The 22,563-nt window shown below is 35.8% G+C and overlaps 1 protein-coding gene across 1 annotated transcript in view; it reads right to left on the bottom strand.

Annotated features, from left to right (window-relative positions):
• Gpr137c (G protein-coupled receptor 137C) overlaps window positions 1-22,563 on the bottom strand; it is a 49,165-nt gene that overhangs the window by 24,102 nt on the left and 2,500 nt on the right. Inside the window, exon 2 of the mRNA XM_027389296.2 lies at window positions 647-690. Within this exon, the coding sequence (XP_027245097.1) occupies window positions 647-690 (44 nt within the window). The remainder of the gene's footprint in view (window positions 1-646; window positions 691-22,563) is intronic.

Genomic DNA, 22,563 nt, shown 5'->3' with positions numbered 1-22,563 from the left:
TAGGAAACCAAAGCATAGAAAAATTAAATGAGTTAGTAGAACTGAGTCTGAAACCCATGTCTCTTGACTAATACTGTTGGCTCTTTTGAGATTAATCAGTACAGAAACTGCTTAGTTCGGGAAACAGTGTATACACTAGCTTTTGTTTATGTGGACTCGGGGAGGAGCAGGAGGAAGAGAGGCTGGAGAGGGGGGAGGGGATAAAATGGAGAAAGAGGGAGGGAGGAAATGAGCATGGGCATCATAGCTGAAGGGAGAAAATGAACTGCCGGACTTACTTCCTTCGAACCAATCTAATGACTTCATTTTCGACAAGACTGCAAAGGCACCCTCAGCCATTCCTTCCTTTTACCTTTATCAGCTGACTGTTAAAAATATTTACTTAGGGGGCCTAGAGAGATGGTTTAGCAGCTAAGAGCATTGGCTGTTCTTCCAGAGGACCTGGGTTTGATTCCTAGCACCCACATGACAGCTCACGACTGTCTGTAACTCATACGTGTGATGAACAGATATTCATGCAGGCAAAACACCAATATACATAAAGTAAATAAGCTGGAATAATCACATATTTTAGATACTAAACATTAATATTAATGAATTAACCCTTTAGATCTTTTAGACAGAATATGATACTCATGAAACTTACTTGTGTTTGTCAAGTTCAGTGGCACATCTGACTTTACATATGACCTATAAAGAGAGTATAAAAAGAGAAAAAACATGTAACACAGAATTTTCCAGTTTATTTTGACTTTGTTCTTCAAGTGATACAGCTATAACGTTCAATGCTTCCAGTTAAATTATTGTGAAACAAAAACAGGCATCCAAATACTAAACTTCTACCTTAAATATCCAACAAAATTATTTTAGTTTAAATATGTATTGAACTTCTGTTATGAAGCAGATACTGTGCTAGAAGGCTTGTCATTTATCCTAAGCCTTTTTTTTTTTTAAAGTGAATTAGTTTAATTTTATGTGCATGGATGTTTTGCCTGCATGTATGTCTGTGTGCCATGTGTGTGCTTGGCAACTTTAGAAACCAGAGAACATCATGACCTGGAGTTACAGACTGTTGTGAGCCAATGGGAGATGTGAGTGCTGGGAATTGAACTCAGGTCCTCTGGAATAGCAGGCAGTGCTCTTAAACCACTGAGCCCTACTCTACACTTTTTATTAGTCATGTTTTTTCTAAAATAGAGCTTGTTATTTAATGTCGATATGGGTTTGATTATATCTTCTCCAAAGATCATTTCCTTACCAGTGAACTTGAACGTTATTCTTTAGATACTGGCAAAAGACTGAAGTTCTTGTTTTTCTTTGGTTCTTTTTTTTCTTTTTCCCTAGACAGGGTATCACTATGTAGTTCCGGCGGTCCTGAAGTCTCTATGTAGACCAGGTGGGCCTTGAACTCACAGAGATCCATCTGCCTCTGCTTCCTGAGTGCTGGGATTAAAGGCATGCACCACTACACCTGATTAGAATTGAAGCTTTTTATAAAGATATTCCAAAGCATGGGATTTTACTAATCTGGTATTAACATACAGGTGTACACAGAGGGAATACAAAACAGAAATGGAAAGACCAGTTATAAGATTACTGAAATATGGTACAAATTTTGGTGGTTTGGAAAGAAAAACAAAATACAAAATGTTATGTGCAAAAAATATTCTAGGAACTCAGGAACTTACTGATTTCACTAAAATATTTTCTGAGCACTTATTACTGTTCCATGTTCTTTGATACCATGGCAGGTGCCTGTAATCCCAGCACTCAGGAGGCAGAGGCAAAGGCCGAATGATGCAGAATTTCAGGTTAGCCTGGGCTACATGGTTAGACTGTCTCAAAACAAAGACAAAGGAAAACAAAACAATGGGGGAAACTCAGATATCTCATGCTCTATGTAAGGTGTCATAGATTCATAAGCATAACTACTATCTATATTTTGAAGGGCCTTGTTGCATAAAAAGAAACCACCTACTTTGACATATTGTACAAAGGCAATGATGCTTTCATAAAACTCATTAAGAGAGAAAGAGAAATGAGTCCAGGAGAGAGTAAGAGGTAAGGGGAGATTATAAACAGTGAGGTAGGGCTTCTCAAAGGAACCAAGTTATGAAAAGTAAATAAATGCTAAGCAGATGAATGTTTAAGTCTAGCCATATCTACTGCATTTGGCTAACATGCCACCATATACCAAAAGTTCAGTGTATGGCATAGTCTAAAATATTATTGCCTCATTATTTTCTAAATTCTCAGATTTGCCCATTTTCTGTCTTCGTTACCACAATGGGTTATTTAAAGAGCCTTTTAACTGATTTCTCTAAGTCCATTGCTAACTCCATCTGTGTCTTTAGAAGACAACTCTCCCCTTTTTTCACCTTTTCTTTTGTGTCTGAGCGATTTAATTTTGAAATTTTGGTAATGCTATATACATACATATATATATATATATCATAAAAATTACAATGTCACCATTAAAAATATCTGCTCCAGTGGCATTAAGTACACTCACACAGCTGTGCAACCATCACCATCAACCTCCACAACCTTTCCATTTTTCCAGTCCATTAAGAAACTCCCCATTCTTCCTCTTTGAGCCTCTCACAACCATTCTATTTCCAGTAACTATAAATTTAGCTCCACTTATATAACTAGACTCATCCAATATTAATCCTGTGTGCCTGACTTATTTCACTTAGCACAAATGCTTTTAAGATTCATGTGTCATTTTCTTTCTTAAGGCCATATATATGTATATACATGCACATATTTATGCATTTACTCATCATTGGAGATGTAGGTAGCATCTACATTTAAATTTATTTAATTTTATTTTATGTACATTGGTGTGATGGTATCAGATTCCCTGGAACTGGAGTACAGGCAGTTGTGAGCTGCCATGTTCGTGCTGGGAATTGAACCCTGGTCATCTGAAAGAGCAGCCAATACTCTGAACCACTGAGCCATCTGTCCAGCTCTACCATCTACATTTTTGTCATTTGTGAATTATGCTGCTTTAAATATCTATGTTCTATGTAAAATTTTAGGACATCATTTAGTAGTAAGTTGTATATTTACCTCTTAAGTACTTCATTTAGCATTTTCTTTAAAAAGTAAATTCACATGTAACCACAACATAATTAAAAATATTGTAAGTTTAAAGATTTATGTGTTTGTTTGCATGCCTGTGTGTGCAGTGTATAGGGCCAAAAGAGGGCATCAGATGCCCTGTAACTAAAGCTACTATGGTTGTGAGGTACCACATGGTCCTGGGTCCTCTGCAAGAGCACCAAGTGTTGTTAACTGGTGAGCTACCTCTCCAGATCTATTAATATAAAATTCAGTGTTGAAACAATAGTATTCCTAAAGTTTTTATTAATTTTTTTGTATATATGTTTTGCCTGTATGCATGTATGAGAACCATGTTCATGCCTGGTGTCTATAGAGATCAGAAGTGGGTACTGAAACTTTTTGAGATAGCATGCCACTATGTATCCCTAACTGGCCAGAACATTCTATACATAGTTGAGGCTGACTGGAAACACAGAGGTCCATCCTCTGTACTAGGATTAGAGGTAGATATAACACTATTATATAATATTCAGACCTTAATATTTTTCAGTTGTGTCAATAATGTCTTTATGGTGAAAAGTCAGGAATTATGCATTAAATACATAATTTATGTTTAGTCTCTTTTACTTTTGTTGAAATTTAACTTGTGTACATGTGGGCATGTTGGTTTCAGGGTACACATATGCATGTCAAATGATAACTTACTGGAGCCTGTTTTCTCCCTCTACCATGTGGGTTCTGGGAACTCAATTCACCTCATTTGGTTTGGTGGCATGCATCTTTACCTCCTAGCCATCTGGCTTTGTTTAATCTCATTTAATCATTATACCTTGTCTTTTATAACTTAGAATTTTTGTGGGTCTTCTGCCTTACCTTTTTAGCATATCCTCTTGCTGAATGCTTTTCCACTTTGCATTTATCTGCGGTTTACTTACAACTTGATTTATGCTTTTTATCTGGAATGTCACACAAGTGAAGATGAAGTACCCTTTTCATCTGTGACTCATGATGGTGTTTTGTTCAATTCCGATGTTACTAATTGTGATCAACTGCTTGAGGTAGAATCTGTACAGTTTTCCCACTGTCATTAACTATTTTCTACATTGTAACTAATAAGTATTATATGGAGATGTCTAAAAGCTATGCAATTATCTTATTCTTTAAAAGTTTATTCACTAGTTTTAGTATCTACAAATGATTCTTGTCTGAATTCAGTCCATTGTAAATCTCATTCCAGGAAAAAGTGCATACATTTTAATACATGAAAGGTCTTTTACATTTAATGCACAAAATTGTATCCCACCTAATATTCCTTTAGCTTCCTTCCTATGATCCATCATTTTGAAAAATTTACAACTTCTCAATAAAAGCATCAATTTTATGTCTTCATGCCTTTGTACATATTTGTACTTTATCTGGAATGTGCTTTTGTGATCATGTAACAAATATCAACTCATTCTCAGGACTACCAACATGTCATACTTTATAATGTCTGGTATAGTGCCACAGGGAAAGAGAATTTGCTTCATGCCATTACATTACTATATTTACATGCTTGAGAAAAGCCACAATTTACTTACATTTGTAGCCTCACTTTCTAGCATAATGCCTGGTTCATAGCAGATTTTCAGAAAATATGTTTTAAAATGATCAATGAATTCAGGTCAAAGTACGCACTTTGGTAGTATGGTATATGGGGGAATGTGGAAAGATTGAAGAAATTGAAGCTGGAAGGCAAGCCATCATTTAGTCACAGAGACCTCATATAAAATGCTAGGGGAGTAGGCTTTATCCTATTACAAACTATAATATGATTCTGTTTGGGTGATAGATTCTTCCATGAGCACAGAAAATGAGGTAATTTTTTTCATTGAATACCATTGGTATGAATGAATCTAATAAACCATATTCCCTGGTTTAAAAAGATTTAATTTTTTTCTTTGTTTTGTTGTTTTCCTGAGACAGGGGTTCTCTGTGTAACAGCTCTGGCTGTCCTGGAACTCACTTTGTAGACTAGGATGGCTTCGAACTCACAGAGATCCACCTGCCTCTGCCTCCTAGATGCTAAGATTTAAGGCATGTACCACCACCACCAGGCAAAGATTCAACTTTTAAAATCTAATTTATTTGTGTGAGTGTGTGGGCATGCATGTACCATGACATGAGTGTGGAGGTAAGAGGAGTTGTTTCTTTCCTTCCACCATGTGGGTTCTGGGAATTGAACTCAGGTGGTCAGGCTTAGAACCTTTACCTGCTGAGTCATCTTGCCACTACTGTTACTAGGTTTTGAATCTAAAGAAATATTAGAATGAGAGACTGACAAAATAAGTAAATTAGATCATGGGCTTCATTTTATTTTTAAAGTTTATTACATCTAGACAAATACAAATGGCAGTGAGTTTTGGAATGCATGAAGGAAAGTATAGACCCCTGCAGAGGTGACAACTAAAACTCTAGTAACAGATATTTGAAGAACAAAGATGAGAAGTAAATCTGTAGTATCTTCATGTTTAATAGCTAGGATTTAAAAAGCACAAGGATGAAGAACAAGAGGACTAGGCAAAGAAGAGAAACAGAGCAGTTATAGAAAACAGCAGGATGGTTTAGAGTTAAGGGAAGTATAGCCTTTGTTATTCCATGAAAAGTGAAAAATGATTAAGTAAGTAGCATTTGGTTGGGTGACTTGTATGTCACTAATACCTTGCAAAGAAGAGTTTTCAGGATAATGACAGAGCAGATCAAGATGTTTACAAAGTACAACCACAGAGGTAGTGAGCAGAGGTTAGAGATAGTTGAAGTTAATACAAACTAGATAATACAATTCTCTATGGATATCTGTTTTCGACTGGTTTAGCCCTTCTGAGCAGTAAATTTGTATAGTATAACATCTTTGAACGGTAGAGATAGTTTTAACTGTAAAGATTCATTTCTTTACTAGTAGGATAAAGGGAGAACATTTCTTTGCCTAAAGACATTCCTGGAGAATAAAGCCTCTCTCTGGTGGCAGTCTGCTTATATGCAAGAACCAATGTTCATCATTCCCTGTCACTATCTCTTTTTTCCCTTCAGGTTCTACTGTAGCACACCTTGGTGCATGTGCAGATAATTTTGGCCCTTCACAGTGTAGCCCTTTGAACTGGAGCCTAGAAATCTGATATAAACCCCTGCTTGGGTAGCTGTTTTTAAAAGCCTGGAGTAATAAATGGCCTTTTCCTCTAACCCAAGAGTCTAATGTTTCTTCTGGCACAGTATATAAATGGTGACAGATACTCATATTTCAAACAGGGTAAAAAGACCCTTTATGTTTCTGCTATAAAATCTTTTTGTAGAAATGAACTGAATAGAAAAGGTGAGGCAGAAGGTGGAGAAGGAAGAGGAAAGCAAGTTGAGCTACTCAAGAAGACTGTAGCAGAGCAATTCAGCTGAAGAAAGAACTACAATTCTGATTCAAGAAGAAAGAAACACTTATAGGTCTATATATAACACTGAAAATAATTTATAAACCATCTCTTTATTAAAAACATTTGGGGGCTGGAGAGATGACTCAGTGGCTAAAGTTACTTGTCATGGACCCTGCACAGTTAAAGGAGAGAACAGATTCCTGCAGGTTGTCCTCTGACCTCCATGTATGTGTTGTGACATGCTTACGTATCCATAGATACACATCCATATACAAATAAGCAAATGTAATAAAAAACTGACACTACAGATTGAGACATTTTGATTTAAAGCAGGCTGAGAAAATGTGGCAAATGGGTTAGTGTAAGCTGTAGAAACTACTCTAGAGCAAGAACTCCTTCTGATAACTGCACTAGTCTGGAAGAGCAAAATATTGAGCTAAAAAATAAAATGGAATGGAGAAAGAAGGGGTAAAGGGATGAGGGTGAAAAAGAGGTAAATGAACTGAAAAAAAATATAGGAGAAAAGAGAAAATACTAGTCAGAAAGAACAGCTCTGTTTTAAAGAACTGTTTCAAGGTGAGTTATGTTAATGGATAGCTTAAATAGAAACATTCTGGGATTGAGGCTTTTGGCAGGCTAACCACATGGGCTTTGAAAATAGTCCTCTAGCAAAAGAGACAAGACAAAAGAGCTGACTCACCCAAGGAGGTACAGGTTATCATTATATCCAATGATGACCTAATCAGATGGCACAGATTTTTGGAGAGGAGACAATGGCATAACATCAGTAAAGAGCATTGGGAGGCATAAGATAGATAGACTTACTGTCTTCCTTCTACAAATGTCATGAAGTGCCATCTGGGAATAACTACATTTCAGAACAGGCCATTAAAAAGATCTTATCAAGAGGGAAACTGAGGACTGGTTTAGAAGAGTAATTCAAATTACAGGTCATGGAATAAAGGGTGTAAGAGTTATTTGAGCTAGATAAAAACAGAATTAAAAGGTTAGTTACAACCTGAACTTGAAGAAGAATGTATTTCAATGTATTATTTAATCAGGTACTTAAATCATATTTCTATTGTAGTTATATTAAAAACAATAATATGGTATTAATATCAAAAGACTCCAAATATCTTACAACTATATTTAACAGGATATAACCCCAAGTGAAAATAGTTATTAACAAAAAATAAGCTTAACAATTACATACAACTTGTTAATATAGTTAAGGTAACTCATAAAACATAATAAATACAAGTGTTTGCAGATTATTTGAAGCTTAGAATGATAAATATATGTTAGTTCAGTTCATGTCAGATAGACCATTTCTTGCCAAATATTAGAAAATTAAAATAGACCATTTATATAAGGGTATTTTCCTTTATATAAGTATATGAAGAATTATGAAGGTTGATGAACATTAAATGTTTTTCATCATATAACCCACTTGTAACACATCTAATTGAGAAAGTATCTTTAAGCGTGTGTGTGTGTGTGTGTGTGTGTGTGTGTGTGTGTGTGTATAACATGAAAGTAGAAGAAAACTACTGGTGAACAGAGACCAACAAAAGGAATGGTGAGAGAGAGAAAGGTAAGCAGGTAGGTATAAGGGTATATGCTCAAAGTACACTGTATGCTTCTATGAAAAAGTCCTATGTAACTCAGTAGCATGAACAATGAATATATGTCAATGGGGAAACTATGAAAGAGAAAGTGTTAATGTAGGATATGGTGATTAATGAAAATTTAAAATAATGTTATGATGTACTTAATCTTATAATAATCATAAATAAGCAATCTGAAACACTTTTCTATTTTAAAATGTAGATGTATTAGTTGTACTTTAGTTTCTTAAAGGGGAGGTGAGTGTAGCAAATGTATTTTATGTGTGAGTATTATGTAAGTCTACTACTGTTAGCCCAAATCTGAAGATGGCATTGTAGTCTGAATGTTTACATTTCCCATGTTTACGCTAAATACTAATCCTCAATGTGAAGCTATTAGGAGGCTACTGGGGTATGCTTAGATCACACTGTGAAGAAACACCATGACTACAGCAACTCTTATAAAAGGAAAAACATTTAGTTGAGGTGGCTAACATTTTCAGATGTCTAATCTATTATCATCATGGTTTGACATGGTGGCATGCAGATAGACATGGTGCTGGAAAAGGAGCTGAGAGTCCTACTTCTTGACTTGCAGGCAAATGGAAGTGGTCTGAGAAAGTGGGCATGGTTTGAACACAGATGAGACTCAAAGCCTGCCTCCACAAGGCATACTTCCTCTAACAAGGCCATGCCTACTCTATCACCTCCCAATAGTGCCAGTCCCTATGAGCTTATGGGGGCTGATTAAGTTAAAAAGGCAAATTAAGTTAAAAATTACCACAAGTATTCTTATAAAAGAGACTTCATAGAGTGAAGAGAGTTTTATAGTCTTTTACCTCATGAGGTTATGGTGGGACGCCACTAGCTATGCTATAAAGTGGGCCCTCATTCGACAGTGAATCTGCCAGAACCATGAACCTTTCAGTCTATAGAATGGTGGGGTAATTTTTTTTTGTTATAAGCTTGTATATAGTAGTTCACAGTATTCTGTTTCCTCATACTGAATGGCCTAAGGTTTACCCTGCAGGTATATATTACTTATTCCCATGGTTATAGGACTTGTTGCTTTGAAAATGGTTAAGTGCTGAAATACTTATAGAACAAGCACTTTTCTGTGGAATTTTTTTCTTCTTTGAGTTGAAATAAAACTTTACCACAGAACATATCTGAATAAAATTTAGAATTCATGCTAAAATGAATCATGATAAATATAATCTCTTCTCCATGGTGATTAGTTAGGCATACATATCTATGTAGATTACTCTCACAGAAGCAGTTATCTACAGTTTCCATCTCAACTGTTCATGTTCCTGTGCAGAATGGTGCATTACTTACAAGCTTACCAATGCTGTTGATTACATAGGGATTATGAGGTTTCAGCTACAAGTTGAATACTTCTTCCTTTTCAATGTCAATCATATACTTAATTAAGAACTTCTGTCTTGTATTTTTTTCCTTATATCTTCATGTTCTTGATTCTAGGATATAATATCTTGTACATCTCTTTTAGGAATCTAGTATCTTAGTAATTGTGTTCTTAGTTTCTTTTCTCTACTTTGGTTTTCTTTAAAGTTGCTTAAAATGATTTTATATAATCAAACTGAAGTGTTACAATAAAATAAATTTTCATATGAATATTGAATATTGAATATGCCTATATTGTTTTTACCTGAAAAATGAAACTAAAACAACAAACGGGCTCTCATGAAAATCATAAATCCATGAGTTTGAGAAGAATGTGAAAGAACATAAAAACCAAATGCTGGAATCTAGAAAGCAAGTTTCTCTCTCTCTCTCTCTCTCTCTCTCTCTCTCTCTCTCTCTCTCTCTCTCTCTGTGTGTGTGTGTGTGTGTGTGTGTTTATACACTGCTATCCTTAGAAAGCCTGCTTTGTTATATTGGTCCCTGCTGGCAATTTGTGAACTGGGTTTCAGGAGGTCCCCTATAATTTCTTTAAAGAAAAGGGTGTTTCAGTGCACTTAAATTGTAATATAGACAACATGGTCTATATTACAATTTTAGTTATGTGTTAGGTATGAGCTGCCTACATGACAAACCCCTAGCAATATCTAAATCTCTTCTTGGTAGACAGAACTTCATATGTATTCTCATAACTTGCTGCCAAATGAGGTAAAGCATATTACATGAAGCTCCACTAGAAAAGAACTGTAGAGTCTAGACTTTATAGTCACGTGGCCTTTCCCTGACTGAACTTAACTCTGTATCCCTTCATTGTAATAAATTATAATCAAGAGCAAAACTTGAGTCTATCTACAAAACACCAAGCCTATTAGTGGTATTGGAGACATCATGACAATGTATGGCTACCAAGTTATATTACTTACAAGCCAAGAGCAAAGAAGTTGAGAAGAGCTGATAAGCATTTCACAATTGTCAAAGCTACAGGAGCCAGAAGAACCAGGTAGCACTCTGGGGCAGGTAAAACGGGGGTAAATAATACTGGTTTGAGAGTTGAATCAATCAATCTCATACCTCTAGTTCCTTTGGGAAACACCCCTCTCTACTCTGGTAGATACCTGTACATTTGCTCTAAGAAAAAGCCAGAAAAAGACAGTTTGGCACCACACTAAAAACAGGGAGAGGGTGGACACTAAGCTTAAGAATCACCCCCTACTCTACCTTTCTTGCTTTAGTCTGTTCTTAAAATGCTGAAGTGAACTTCTGATTCTCCGTATTATTACACTGTATCTCCCATGAGGAATCTGATTAATCCAAGAGGAAAGATATAAGGCTCTATGTCTCTATATCAGAAACCCCCTAGCAAGTGGCTCACCGAGATCACCCTTAAACATAGCTCAAAGTGTACATGTCTTACCCACATGCTCAGTTTTTAAAATTATGAACAGCAAGCCAAATGTAACCAGAGTTCCAGAGTCTCTAATAAAAGATGGAGATCAAAACAAATAGAAAAAAGAAAACAAAGTAGAAATCATGCAACAAAAATGGTTGTTATACTCAGATTAAGATATGCATTCACAAAACATAAAATGAACTCATGGAAATTAAGTTACCCTGGAAGAATGAGAAAGTCCAGGGAAGCTGGAAGTGGAGAAAAATCTTTCCCCAAAAGTAGGAGGGGAAAGGCATTTGGAAAAATAGAGGAGAAATAAGAAAAAACTCTATATAGGATGTAAAATATTTAAAATCAAGAGTACCAGAAAAACAGAGCAGAGACAAAGAAGAGGAGAAAAAGCAAAGTTAATTCCCTAGATAACAAGTTTTCAGGGTGACAAATATTGCTTAAGTTAATGTTAGCAGTGAAAGTAACTGGTTACCAGCAGTTAAAGAGCTACACAATTAATATGTCCAAGTAAATAGTCAGAATTTGTTTAATAAAGTATAATGACTTATAAACACTGTTTTATACACTTTATGCCCTTAAAGAGTAACAACTAACATTCTCAGAAATAAGTATAAGTTTATGGGTGAGAAGAAAATCTGTGAGCTTCCAAAATAACCAATACAATTGATTACTACAAATTGTTCATGAATTTACCATGGAAAGTTTGCTGAAGATGTCAATGTCTTTTTTGGGGGGTGGTTCAAGGCAGGGTTTCTCTGTGCCTTTGAAGGCTGTCCTGGAATTAGCTTTGGTAGACCAGGCTGGTTTCAAACTCAGATCTGCCTGCCTCTGCCTCCCGAGTGCTGGGACTAAAGGGATGCACCACCACTGCCCGGGCGAAGATGTTAATGTCTTATACTTAAGGAATACATAGAACTTATTTCTGAGCAAAGAGTGAAGATTTATGCCTTTTTAGAAGACAGCTTTTAATAGAATCTGAAACTTTTTTGTCTTTTAATAAATTTTCCAGTGGCAAATACCCCATAGTGTAGTGTAGTACTTTTTCATAAAGTCCTTCGTGTGTTTAAGTCAAGAAGATGGTAGAATTGCTTTTGAAAAATACAAAATTACACTGAAGAATATCAGTTTCAGTGAAATGGTCAGGGAAAAGGGACAGAATCTATCAGAAAGAGGGAATCCCGGGGAAGAAAAAAATATGGGGAATGCTGTTCGATTACCTTCTTGAATTGTCTTTTTTTTTTGTTACATTTTGTATTTGTGTGTACAGAGAGACAGACAGGCATGCAAGGCAGACACATACACACACAGAGATATACACAGACACACAATTCAACATCTGTGGACATCAGAGGACAACTTGTGGAAATCAATTCTCTCCTTTTATCATGTAGTCTCTGAGGATTGAACTCGGGTCACCAGGCACGGCAGCAGCTGCCTTTAGCTGCTGAGCCTCTGGCTCTCCTTTTGGTTTCTTAAAGGCAATACAGTTTGGATGTAAATACCAATAGTCACTAAAAAGTAGCTCAAACCCTGCTAATTCCATACTATGATAGAAATATCATTAGTGTAGGCATAGACCTGACTTCCAATTCTTTTTCTTTCTAGTATGGTTCTTTGTATACCTATTACCTCAGTTCATCATCTAAAATTGGGGTTAATATCTACAAACCCATCTTCATCATACAGTAAGGAAACAATGATACATTATTATAGATTAGGAAAAGTGATGCTGTTCAAAGTTCTTTGTAACAAACTAGATAGAAGGAAATTTTAATCTTAGAGATGTTCTCTTCCTCAAGTCCCCTTCTCCCCCTAACTAAAATACCAATAAATAACATTTGTATCTCACTGCGCTCTGGTATTTACTACTTCAGTATTTTAAACTAGTATTTTGCCTCATCTTCATAGCTCTGAGATAGACCCAAGTCGTTCCATTTTAAACATGGAGGAAATACTGAAACACAGAAGTTAGGTAAAGTTCTCCAAGTCAGTTAGCAAGAGTATAAGGATTAGAACTTACTGTTCAAGATTTTTTGTTTGTTTGGTTTTGAGACAGGGTCTCACTATATAGACTAGGATGGCCTCTCACAGTGATCCTCCTGCTTCTGCCTCCTGAGTGCTGGAATTAAAGGCATATGCCACCAAATGTGGCAGTGTTCAAATTCTTTTTTTTTGAGACAGGATTTCTCTGTAGCTTTGGAGCCTGTCCTGGAACTTGCTCTGTAGACCAGGCTGGCCTTGAATTCACAAAAATCTGCCTGCCTCTGCTTCCTGGAGAGTGCTGGGACTAAACACGTGCACCCTGCCAGCAGTGTTCAAATTCTTAACTGCACCATCCCTCCATATTTAATATTCCAGCTGGATCTTGATAACTTCTAGCTTACAAGTGATTCTAGTCTGCTTACTCATCAAAAGACAGTATATGTAATGCTCCCAGTAGGTTATCACAAGACCTCTCCCACTTTTCTTCATGCTGCTGCTAAGCATATGTATCTTCTCAGACTTAAGTTATTCTAACAGCTCTGCCATTAAACATCCTTTCAGAACAGATTTATCAAGAATATCTGTTAGATACGAAGTCTTGAACTTTCTGTTCTGTAAGAGGCTCCACAAAATGAGAGAAAGAAAAGGAGGGAGCACCTGACCAACCCAAAGAACTTAATATGAGGCTGCAAAGGAGAAAAATTCATATCCTGCTAAATGCATTACATCATCTCAAAGCAGTCCAAATAATTGAATCAGCAACCAGGAAGCCCTACACAGTAGCAGAGAAAATAGCACAAAATTTAAAGACTGTATTACTTAAGTATTTTACGTCTGAGGGGCTGAAATCTGAAAAATCAAATCATACAGTGTGGTTAATATGCTGGCAATGTGGCAGCTATAATTCAGTTGAATTGTAAGAACATTGCTGGGTGTGGTGGTACAGCCCTTTAATCTCAGCACTTGGAAGGCAGTGGCAGGCAGATAGATGTCTGTTGAGTTTGAGGCTAATCTGGTCTACATGTGTTCCAGGACAGCCAGGGCTACATAGACAGACTGTCTCAAAATAAAAAACCAGACCAAATGAAAAACCAACAAAAGGACATACAGATTTAAAATATCCAACTACATCTTAGTCAAGAAAGCAAACCAAGGACTGCAACATTTCTTAAAATAAGTGTAAACAAGTGTGCAGCATAGTATGTCCTATAGTGTGGTAGAAGGCAGATGTTTATGGTATATCCTGCATTCTATGGTACTTCCTGTACATCTGGTCAGACCTGGGACAGAATGCATAGATTGCTCAAGCTTTGTTTGAACTAACGCTGGTGAGTATTAAAAGTAATTAAAGTTTTGTGTTATGGTTAGTTTTGATTGCCAATTTGACACAATCTGGAGTCACCTGGGAAGAGTCTCAATGAGGATCTGTCTAGATTAGGTTGATCTACGAAAGATTTTCTTACTTGGGTTAATGGAGATGGGAGGACCCACCCTGAAGGTGAGTGGCATCCTGGAATCAGTTAGGCCTTGGGCTGAATGAAGAGAGTGAGGTCAGCATTAGAAGCACACATGCATTCATTTACTCTCTATTCCCAATTTTAGATATATCCAACTCCCTCAATGTCCCACTGTTGTGACTTTCCTGCTGTGATGGATGATAGCCTGAAACTGGGAACTAAAACATTATTCTTTGACCTAAATTGCCTTTGTCAGATACCACCCCACCCATCAAGACAGGGTTTTTCTGTGTAGCCGTGGCTGTCCTAGAACTCACAGATACCATCTGCCTCTGCCTCCCAAGTGCTGGGATTAAACTGAGTTCTGGGATTAAAGGTGTGTGCCACTACTGCTCAGTTTTGTTCGAGTTATTTTATCATAGTGATAGGACACAAAACTAACACAATTTGTTACATGAAAATTATAAAGACTTTATTTGGTTGTTTTATGACTTTAAGACAGACAACACACAGAAACAGAAAGAGTAAAATTTAGCAGTTACACATGTGTTGGGAATGACCTACACAAATGTTTTACTTGCCTTATGTAGTATTAGCGGCAATTTCTTCATATATTCGAACCCCATCATTATTTACAGGTATATTTCCTATTTATTTGTTTAATTTTTGAGACAGTGTCATGTAGCCCACACTATCCTGGAAGTAATTATTGGGCTGAGGCTTACCTTGAACTCCTGATCTTCTGTGTGGAACCACTTCCCAAATGCTGGGGTTACCAGATTGCCTATTTTAAGAAATATACATTTCTGGGCTTGGGATGGCTCTGATGACCTGAATTCTATCCCTGGAGTTGACAAGGTAGAGGAGACAACTGACTACTGAAAGTTGTTCTCTGACTTCTCCAAGTTCCACAGCATGCTCGCACATGTAAGCATTTGAGTACACACAAACACAATGACTAAGTAAAAAAGAAATACAAATTTCTCCTTCCTCTTAAAAAGTCACATATTTTATAATATTGTCTTAAAGTGGGAACTGTTAATGTGGATGTCTTTTTAAGACCGAAAGTCTTTGATTCACAGTCACCACTGTTCTTTAATATCTCTCAGAGGATAGCATCAAGGCCTTTCTTAACATTTGAGTTTAGGACCCTTGTTTTAAACCATGCAAGAGAAAGTGGCAAGAGAAAGAAGAGGGAAGGAAAAGGAGGCTGCCATTTTGCTGCTGTAAAATTATATATGTCTATTTGAATAGTTGTGTGCAGACTTCTCTGAAGTGTTGCTCAGGAAGTGAGAGGAGTAACTAAATAAAGGAAGAACATTCTAGCCATCAAAAACCATGGGAAAGCTCTATTAGAGAAGGGAATTAGCAAGTACAAAAGACTGAAAGGAAGGACATGTGGTGTGGTTGGAGTGATGAGGGACAAGGAATATTCTGTAAAATGCTTTGTAGTATGTACAAATTTGTCTTTATCTTACAGTGACTAGAGACAATACACAAATATAGGGGAAAACCTTCTAAAATTAGATAGATTTCTGTTGGAGAAGGATAACACTAGCAACAGTGCAGACACTAAACTTACATGTGGGTGTAGGTGTGCCAGAGGATACAAACCAAGTAGTTAGTGGCTAACTACTATGGATTATATTATACAGTGGGTGGTAGTAGCGTGAACTTGGTATTGTGATGGGGAATGGACTGACGAGGTTAGGATTTGGTGATGGAGTGAATGTAAGTATGCATGAAAATTCAGTATCAAGTATTACTTGTAGTTTTTCAACCACATAAAAAACTGATGAGCAGTGGAAGCAACTGAGATGCAGAATAAAAGTGGAGAACTAGGTTTTGGAGGACATTGGTTTAGGGTAGGGACAGAGAAACAAAGACTGTTGGATCTGGATACTTCAGGTATGATGAAGAATATGTCAAATAAGTGTGAAATCTAGAAAGTTGGGGCTCAGAGAGGCAGTTTGGATAAATCAGAAATAGGTATAAATCTTTTTTTTTTCTACGACATTATGCCATGAATGTAGATGCTATCACTTGGGAAGGAGTGGAGATAGGCTCAAGTTCTTAGACAACCTGTACTATGTGGAATGGTCTTGTTTTAAAAACAAAATAATCAAATACATATCAAAACAAACCCATAAGGATAAAAGTATAGAGATGCTTTTGTGCTTGTTAAGCCTCTTTATTGTTTTCTGTTTTTTATTATTTCCTATATTCACTTCCTTCTGTTTTTATCCTTTGAACGTATCATACTCTTTTAAAAAGTGAATCTTAGCTGGGCATTGGTGGCACATGCCTTTAATCCCAGCACTCGGGAGGCAGAGGCAGGTGGATCTCTGTGAGTTCGAAGCCAGCCTGGTCTCCAGAGTGAGTGCCAGGATAGACTCCAAAGCTACAGAGAAACCGTGTCTCGAAAAACCAAAAAAACAAAACAATCCCCCCCCAAGTGAATCTTAACTTTGTTAAATTTCAGGCTTTTCATTTTTCTTTTTTTGTCTAATGTAAAGATTCACATATATTTCTGCATGACAACTTATTTTTCTAGGTAATTTTTTGGCCAAGCTGGACATTGAATCTTGTCCCCAACCCCATGTTAGGGTAAATGTTGTATTAGAGTCACACTCTCAGCCCTTACAAATACTTTTTTTGACAGAATTCTACTGTAATGTCTTTGGGATGAGAGAATACAGGTTCTTCAAAATTTAGTAATAGCTAATGACCAACATTACATGCAATGTACCATTCTAAATATTCATAATTAATCTAATCCTCACAATAATCCTATAAGCAGGTATTACCACTGCTCTAAATTTTATAAGCAAGGTGAAAGACACAGAGTAACTCAATAACTTTAATAAACATGAAGTTACAACTTCCATTTACCACTTTACTTTTAGTCTTGGAGTAAACAATATTGTTCGTTGAGGGAGAGACCAATCCAACTGGGGCATTATTAATGCAACATAACATACATCATCAGTGTATAGAATTCTTTGTTTTTCTTGAGACAGGGTTTTTCTGTGTATCGTTGGCTGTCTTGGAATTCACTCTGTAGATCAGGTTGGTCTCGAACTCAGAGAGCTACCTGCCTCTGCCTCCTGAGTGCTGGGATTAAAGGTGTGTATCACCACCACTGGAAAATTCTGAGTTTTGAACGATGTATGCAAACTAAGAAACCATCTACAAATACAGAGTGTTCTCATACCTGCTCAAATGGCCTCTTTGCTGTATGTTATGTATGGTCCTTTATCCAGACCTGAGGTGGTAGTGAATGACTTTGTATTTAAAAACATTTGTTATAGAGTAAGTGAGGTCATTTGGGAATAGGGAGTCTGAATTCTTTCAGTCTGTGGACTTTGAGAATTACTTTACACTGATGTATACATTTTGTGTTTTTTAAAAAACTAATATTAGTAGTACTCCTTTGTATGCCATAAACATTTACTTTTGATGGGCATTTGGATTAATTTCAGTTTGAGCTCTTGTAAATAAAGCTATGTGTTAGCTTTTATATGCAAAGCTTTCTATGGACATATGGTTTCTCTTAATTATTTAAGACAATAACAACTGCATTGTATGACAGACTTATGCTACACTTTCTAAAAGCTGTTTCCCAAACTGGTTGTAAAGCCTTACACTAAACTGTCAGCATATACATACATATCTAATTTTAAAAAATGATGTGTTTTTATATGCGTCGGTATTTTGCCTGCATGCATATCTGTATGAGGTGATCCCCTAGAGCTGGCAGTTGTGAGCTCTATGTGGCTGTTGGGAATTGAACCCAGGTTCTTATGAAGTATAGCTTGTGCTCTTAACTGCTAAGTCATCTCTCCAGCCCCCATGTGTACTTCTAAGGTCAGTAGTTTACATTTTTAGATTTCCTAATCAATCGGTATTTACTGGTAATTAATCATGTTTTTAATTATCCTCCTAACTAATCATCCTGATCTTTTTTCCAAGTACTTCTTGGCTTTGAACATATCTTTTTGCAAAGTGTTTGTCGAACTCTTTTGCACATTTTTATTGGCTTTTATTATTATAGAATTTTAAGAATTTGTTATATATTCCTAATATATGTACTTTTGCCAGAGGTAAGTTTTATAAATATTTTCTCCCTGTCATTCTTTGTTTTGCAAAAACAAAAGGCTTTAATTCTGTTAAAACTTCATTTGTCAGTTTTGGTCATGCTTTTAGTTTTCTAACTAAGAAATTTTTGCCTCTTCTAAGAAAACAAAGATTTTCTTCTACAAATCTTAGCTTTTACATTTAGGTCTGTGATTTATATCAAACAGATTTTAAAGTCTGGTATAAGGTAAGAGTCAATGTTTGTTTTTCTCCCTGTGTATACTTAACAAAAGTATAATATTTTCTCTTATTAAATTTTGACATCTTTGTAAAATGTTCTCTTGAATTAAGTGTGTGTGTCTAATTTGGAACTCTCAATTTTGCTCTACTGATGTATTGCTCTACATCAGTATTACGTGGGCTTGACGACTGTAGTGTATAGAACATCTTGAAAATCAAGTAGTATGATTTTCCAACTTTATTATTCTTTTTCACAACTTTAAGGACTTGAGTCATCTATTTTCCACATACAACATCTGAAAGTATTTTAAAACTATCAGAACTTCCGCAGAGATTTTTAATAGGGATGGCATTACATGTACAGGTCAAACTAGAGAAGTGACATCCCAACAACATTGCATCTTCTTGGGTATACTTGCCACTTACATAAGCTTTTGTGTTTTCAGTGGTAGGGATGTAACCCAGGTGCCTTGTGTATGTTAATGTTAGCTGAATACTCTATCACTGAACTATATATATCTTGTTTTCTTTAATTTCTCTTGATGTTTCATAGTGTTCATTATATAGGTCTTGAATATCTTGCATTGTATTAAATTTATTCCTAAGTACTTTAATTTTAATACTATTAGTATTAAGTTTCTCAATTTCAGTATAAAAAGTCTTATTCTATAAATTTAAGTTCATTTATTAGTTCTAATAGTTTTTGAAGACTCAAAAACCATTTGAGGTTTTTTTTTTTTAAACTTGGGTACTCAGTGAATAAAATTAATATCTATTATTTTAAACATACTGTCTCATATAATTCATTCATATAAACTTACTCTAAATTATTTAGTCTATGTTATAAATGAAAAAAAAAACCCAAGTGGATACATTTTCAATAGGCTTACAGTTACAGAAAAAGTAGGATAAAGTTCAGACAGAAGCCAAACACTGAACTAAACTATCTCCACTGAATAGTAACTTCAGATGTGAGACATTAATTTTGTAGACTTTCAAGTTACTAAATCCCCCCCCCCCCCCATTTTTCAAGACAGGGTTTCTTTGTGGCTTTGGAGCCTGTCCTGGAACTAGCTCTTGTAGACCAGGCTGGTTTCGAACTCATAGAGATCCGCTTGCCTCTGCCTCCCAAGTGCTGGGATTAAAGGTGTGTGCTACCACCTCCTGGCAAGTTACTAAATCTTAAAAGTAGTTTTGTTAGTAATATTTTACCAGCAGTAATTAAAATTAACCTTTTCTCTATTTAAACGAAGACAATCTATGCATTCATAACATGTATAATTTTTAAGCACAAAATAAAAAGGCTACAGACAACCAATATATAATTTACCCCAAATATTAATCAAAATAAGGTTTTATATCATCATTATTAATATAGTCATAGTTGCTCTAGTTGCTGTGAGGCAAAAATATGATAAAACAACTTGTCCTTAGGAGTTTTCATTTTAGGTGGTAAAAAATACATTTGTGGGAAATAATGTAACAAACCAGGATACATGGAAGCTGAGATACATTTTATTTAAAGTGCCATTGATATTTAGAATAGTACATTTACCTTGAAGAGGCAATAAATAGCATTCATGAATGTAAGTTAAAATCTTAAATGTAATACTTTACCTCTTTTGGCATTATAATTCATTGCATTTTATACCAATTAAGCAACTAGCATTTATATTACAAAAACTGGAGGGGGAAAATGTCAATATAGGCCTCAAAGATGAACTCATTTGTTTGGCATTCACCAGAGTGTTCCAAAGGTAGTATACTAAACTATTGTCTTTTTATATATCCTAATGGAGGATAGGATTGTAAGATAGTTAAAGACTTAAATCTTCTCCAGTGAAAACACAGGAGTATAAAAATTTGTAAATGCCATGCTCTGCTGATCTTGCCAGAAAAAGTTCAATATCTGCTTTTCGGTTATTGTAGTTTTATCCTTCCAAAAATCTATTTCTGGGAGGTTATCTATGAGAAGATGAAAAGTCCAATCCTTTCAGAAAGACTACTTCTAGCTCAATTCTACTCAGGTGTAAACCAGAAGCAAGAGCGCTTTATGCAGTTCTTAACTTGTAAAAACCATGTATTTTGGAAGACTCACCATAAAATGTGATCAAAGTAGTAAAGATCATTTTCTATATCTATACTTATCTATGGTTCTACTTGTAAACTATGTATCTGAGGCGGGGGTTGGGGGGTGTTGCATGTGAGTGTAGGTACTGGGAACTAAATGGAATTCTGCAAGAGCATCGAGTGTTCTTAACTGATGGGCTGTATCTTCAGGCCTGATCCATGGTTCTTTATAATGAAAAGTTGGAATGCCTTTAATTTATCAGAAAGGGACACAATAAATGTTTTAAATTAAAAGTAAAATGGAATTAATATTTAATATGAGAGATAGTAAAGACTACTTTGGGATAAAAATCAAATAATAGTTTGTTTTTGTCAACAAACTTTCCCTATGACTTTGCTATAGTATGAAGAATTCAAAAGCTGGGTGGGACATGCTCATAATTCTATCACTTTGGAAGCTGAGGCATGAGGATTTTAAGTTTGATACCATCTTTGACTACACAGCAAATTCCAGGCCAGCCTGAGCCAATTAGCAAGCCATCTAAAAACAAAATAGTGAAATAACTCCTCACAGAGAGAAAATTTACTAATTCAGAATGATCAGTGGAAATTAAACTTCTAGTTACTTGGAATTGTTACTTAAAAATTGCTATTTAGAGCTGGGCATGGTGGTATACATCTAAAATTCCCAGCATTTGGAAGGCTGAAGCAGGAGAATGGAGAGTTCAAGGCCAGCCTGGAGTACACAGAGAGCCTACCTCAAAAAACACAAGGGAAAATAAAACAAACAAACAAACAAAAAAAACACAAGAAAAAAAATTTTTTGAGGCAGGGTCCTGCAATGTCCTCCTCCTGCCTCTGCCACCTAAGTGCAAGGATTTCAAATGTGTGCTAACATACTCACCTTTTAAGTGCTTTTGCTATATAGGCTATATTGTCTTAGAACAATGTAGTTTTAAAAGGCTGGCCTCAAAGTCATGGCATTTTTCCTGCCTTAGCCTCCTGAGTGCTAGATTATAGGTATGTACCACTATACCTGATCTCAAATACTCTTTTAAGTATAGATACCTATGAGGGTTTTTTTTTTTCTTTGTAATGAATTGGGAAGTAAATTCTGATTACATTGTGTATTTTAAAGCAGGTTTTCAAAAAGATGAAATTTATTATTATAAATATCAAGTATCAGTGTGTTCTAAAATTGTTAGTTTTATTATAAAAGACAAATAGCACAAAAAGCTTTAGTACAATATTTTGAAAGTTATATTTTCTTTTTTCTTTTTGAGATAGGGTTTCTGTGTGTAGCCCTGGCTGTCCTGGAATGCACTGTGTAGATCAGGCTGTCCTCAAACTCACAGAAACCCACATGCCTCTGCCTCCCAAGTGCTGGGATTAAAGGCATGTGCCACCACTGCCTTGCTCAAAGTTACATTTTCTAGGGTAAGGAGTTTAGTTTTTATTTTTTTCTTAAAAAAATGATACTTTTTTGCTACTGTTGTTTTTTATAGACAGGGTTTCTTTTGTGTAACAGCCTGGCTGTTCTGAAACTTGCTTTGTAGACCAGCCTGGAACTTACAGAGATCCACCTGCCTCTGCCTCCCCAGTGCTGGGGTGGAGGTGGGGTTGGGGGGAGGGATTAAAGACATGTGCCAACACACCTGGCTACAAGTGATATCATTTAGTAAGAATTTCAGATTTTAATGTTTCCTCATTTGTAATATCAGAGATAAAAAATGTGAAAATTCTATCCAGATACTTCGTATTTCTTTGTTCTAGAAGTCCACTTTTTAGACTTTTGTGCTTTAATATAGTTAATATTTTTCCTGTTGTAA

Source organism: Cricetulus griseus (assembly GCF_003668045.3).
Source record: "Cricetulus griseus strain 17A/GY chromosome 1 unlocalized genomic scaffold, alternate assembly CriGri-PICRH-1.0 chr1_1, whole genome shotgun sequence".
Lineage (NCBI taxonomy): Eukaryota > Metazoa > Chordata > Mammalia > Rodentia > Cricetidae > Cricetulus > Cricetulus griseus.
This window is presented reverse-complemented; position numbering and strand designations above follow the sequence as displayed.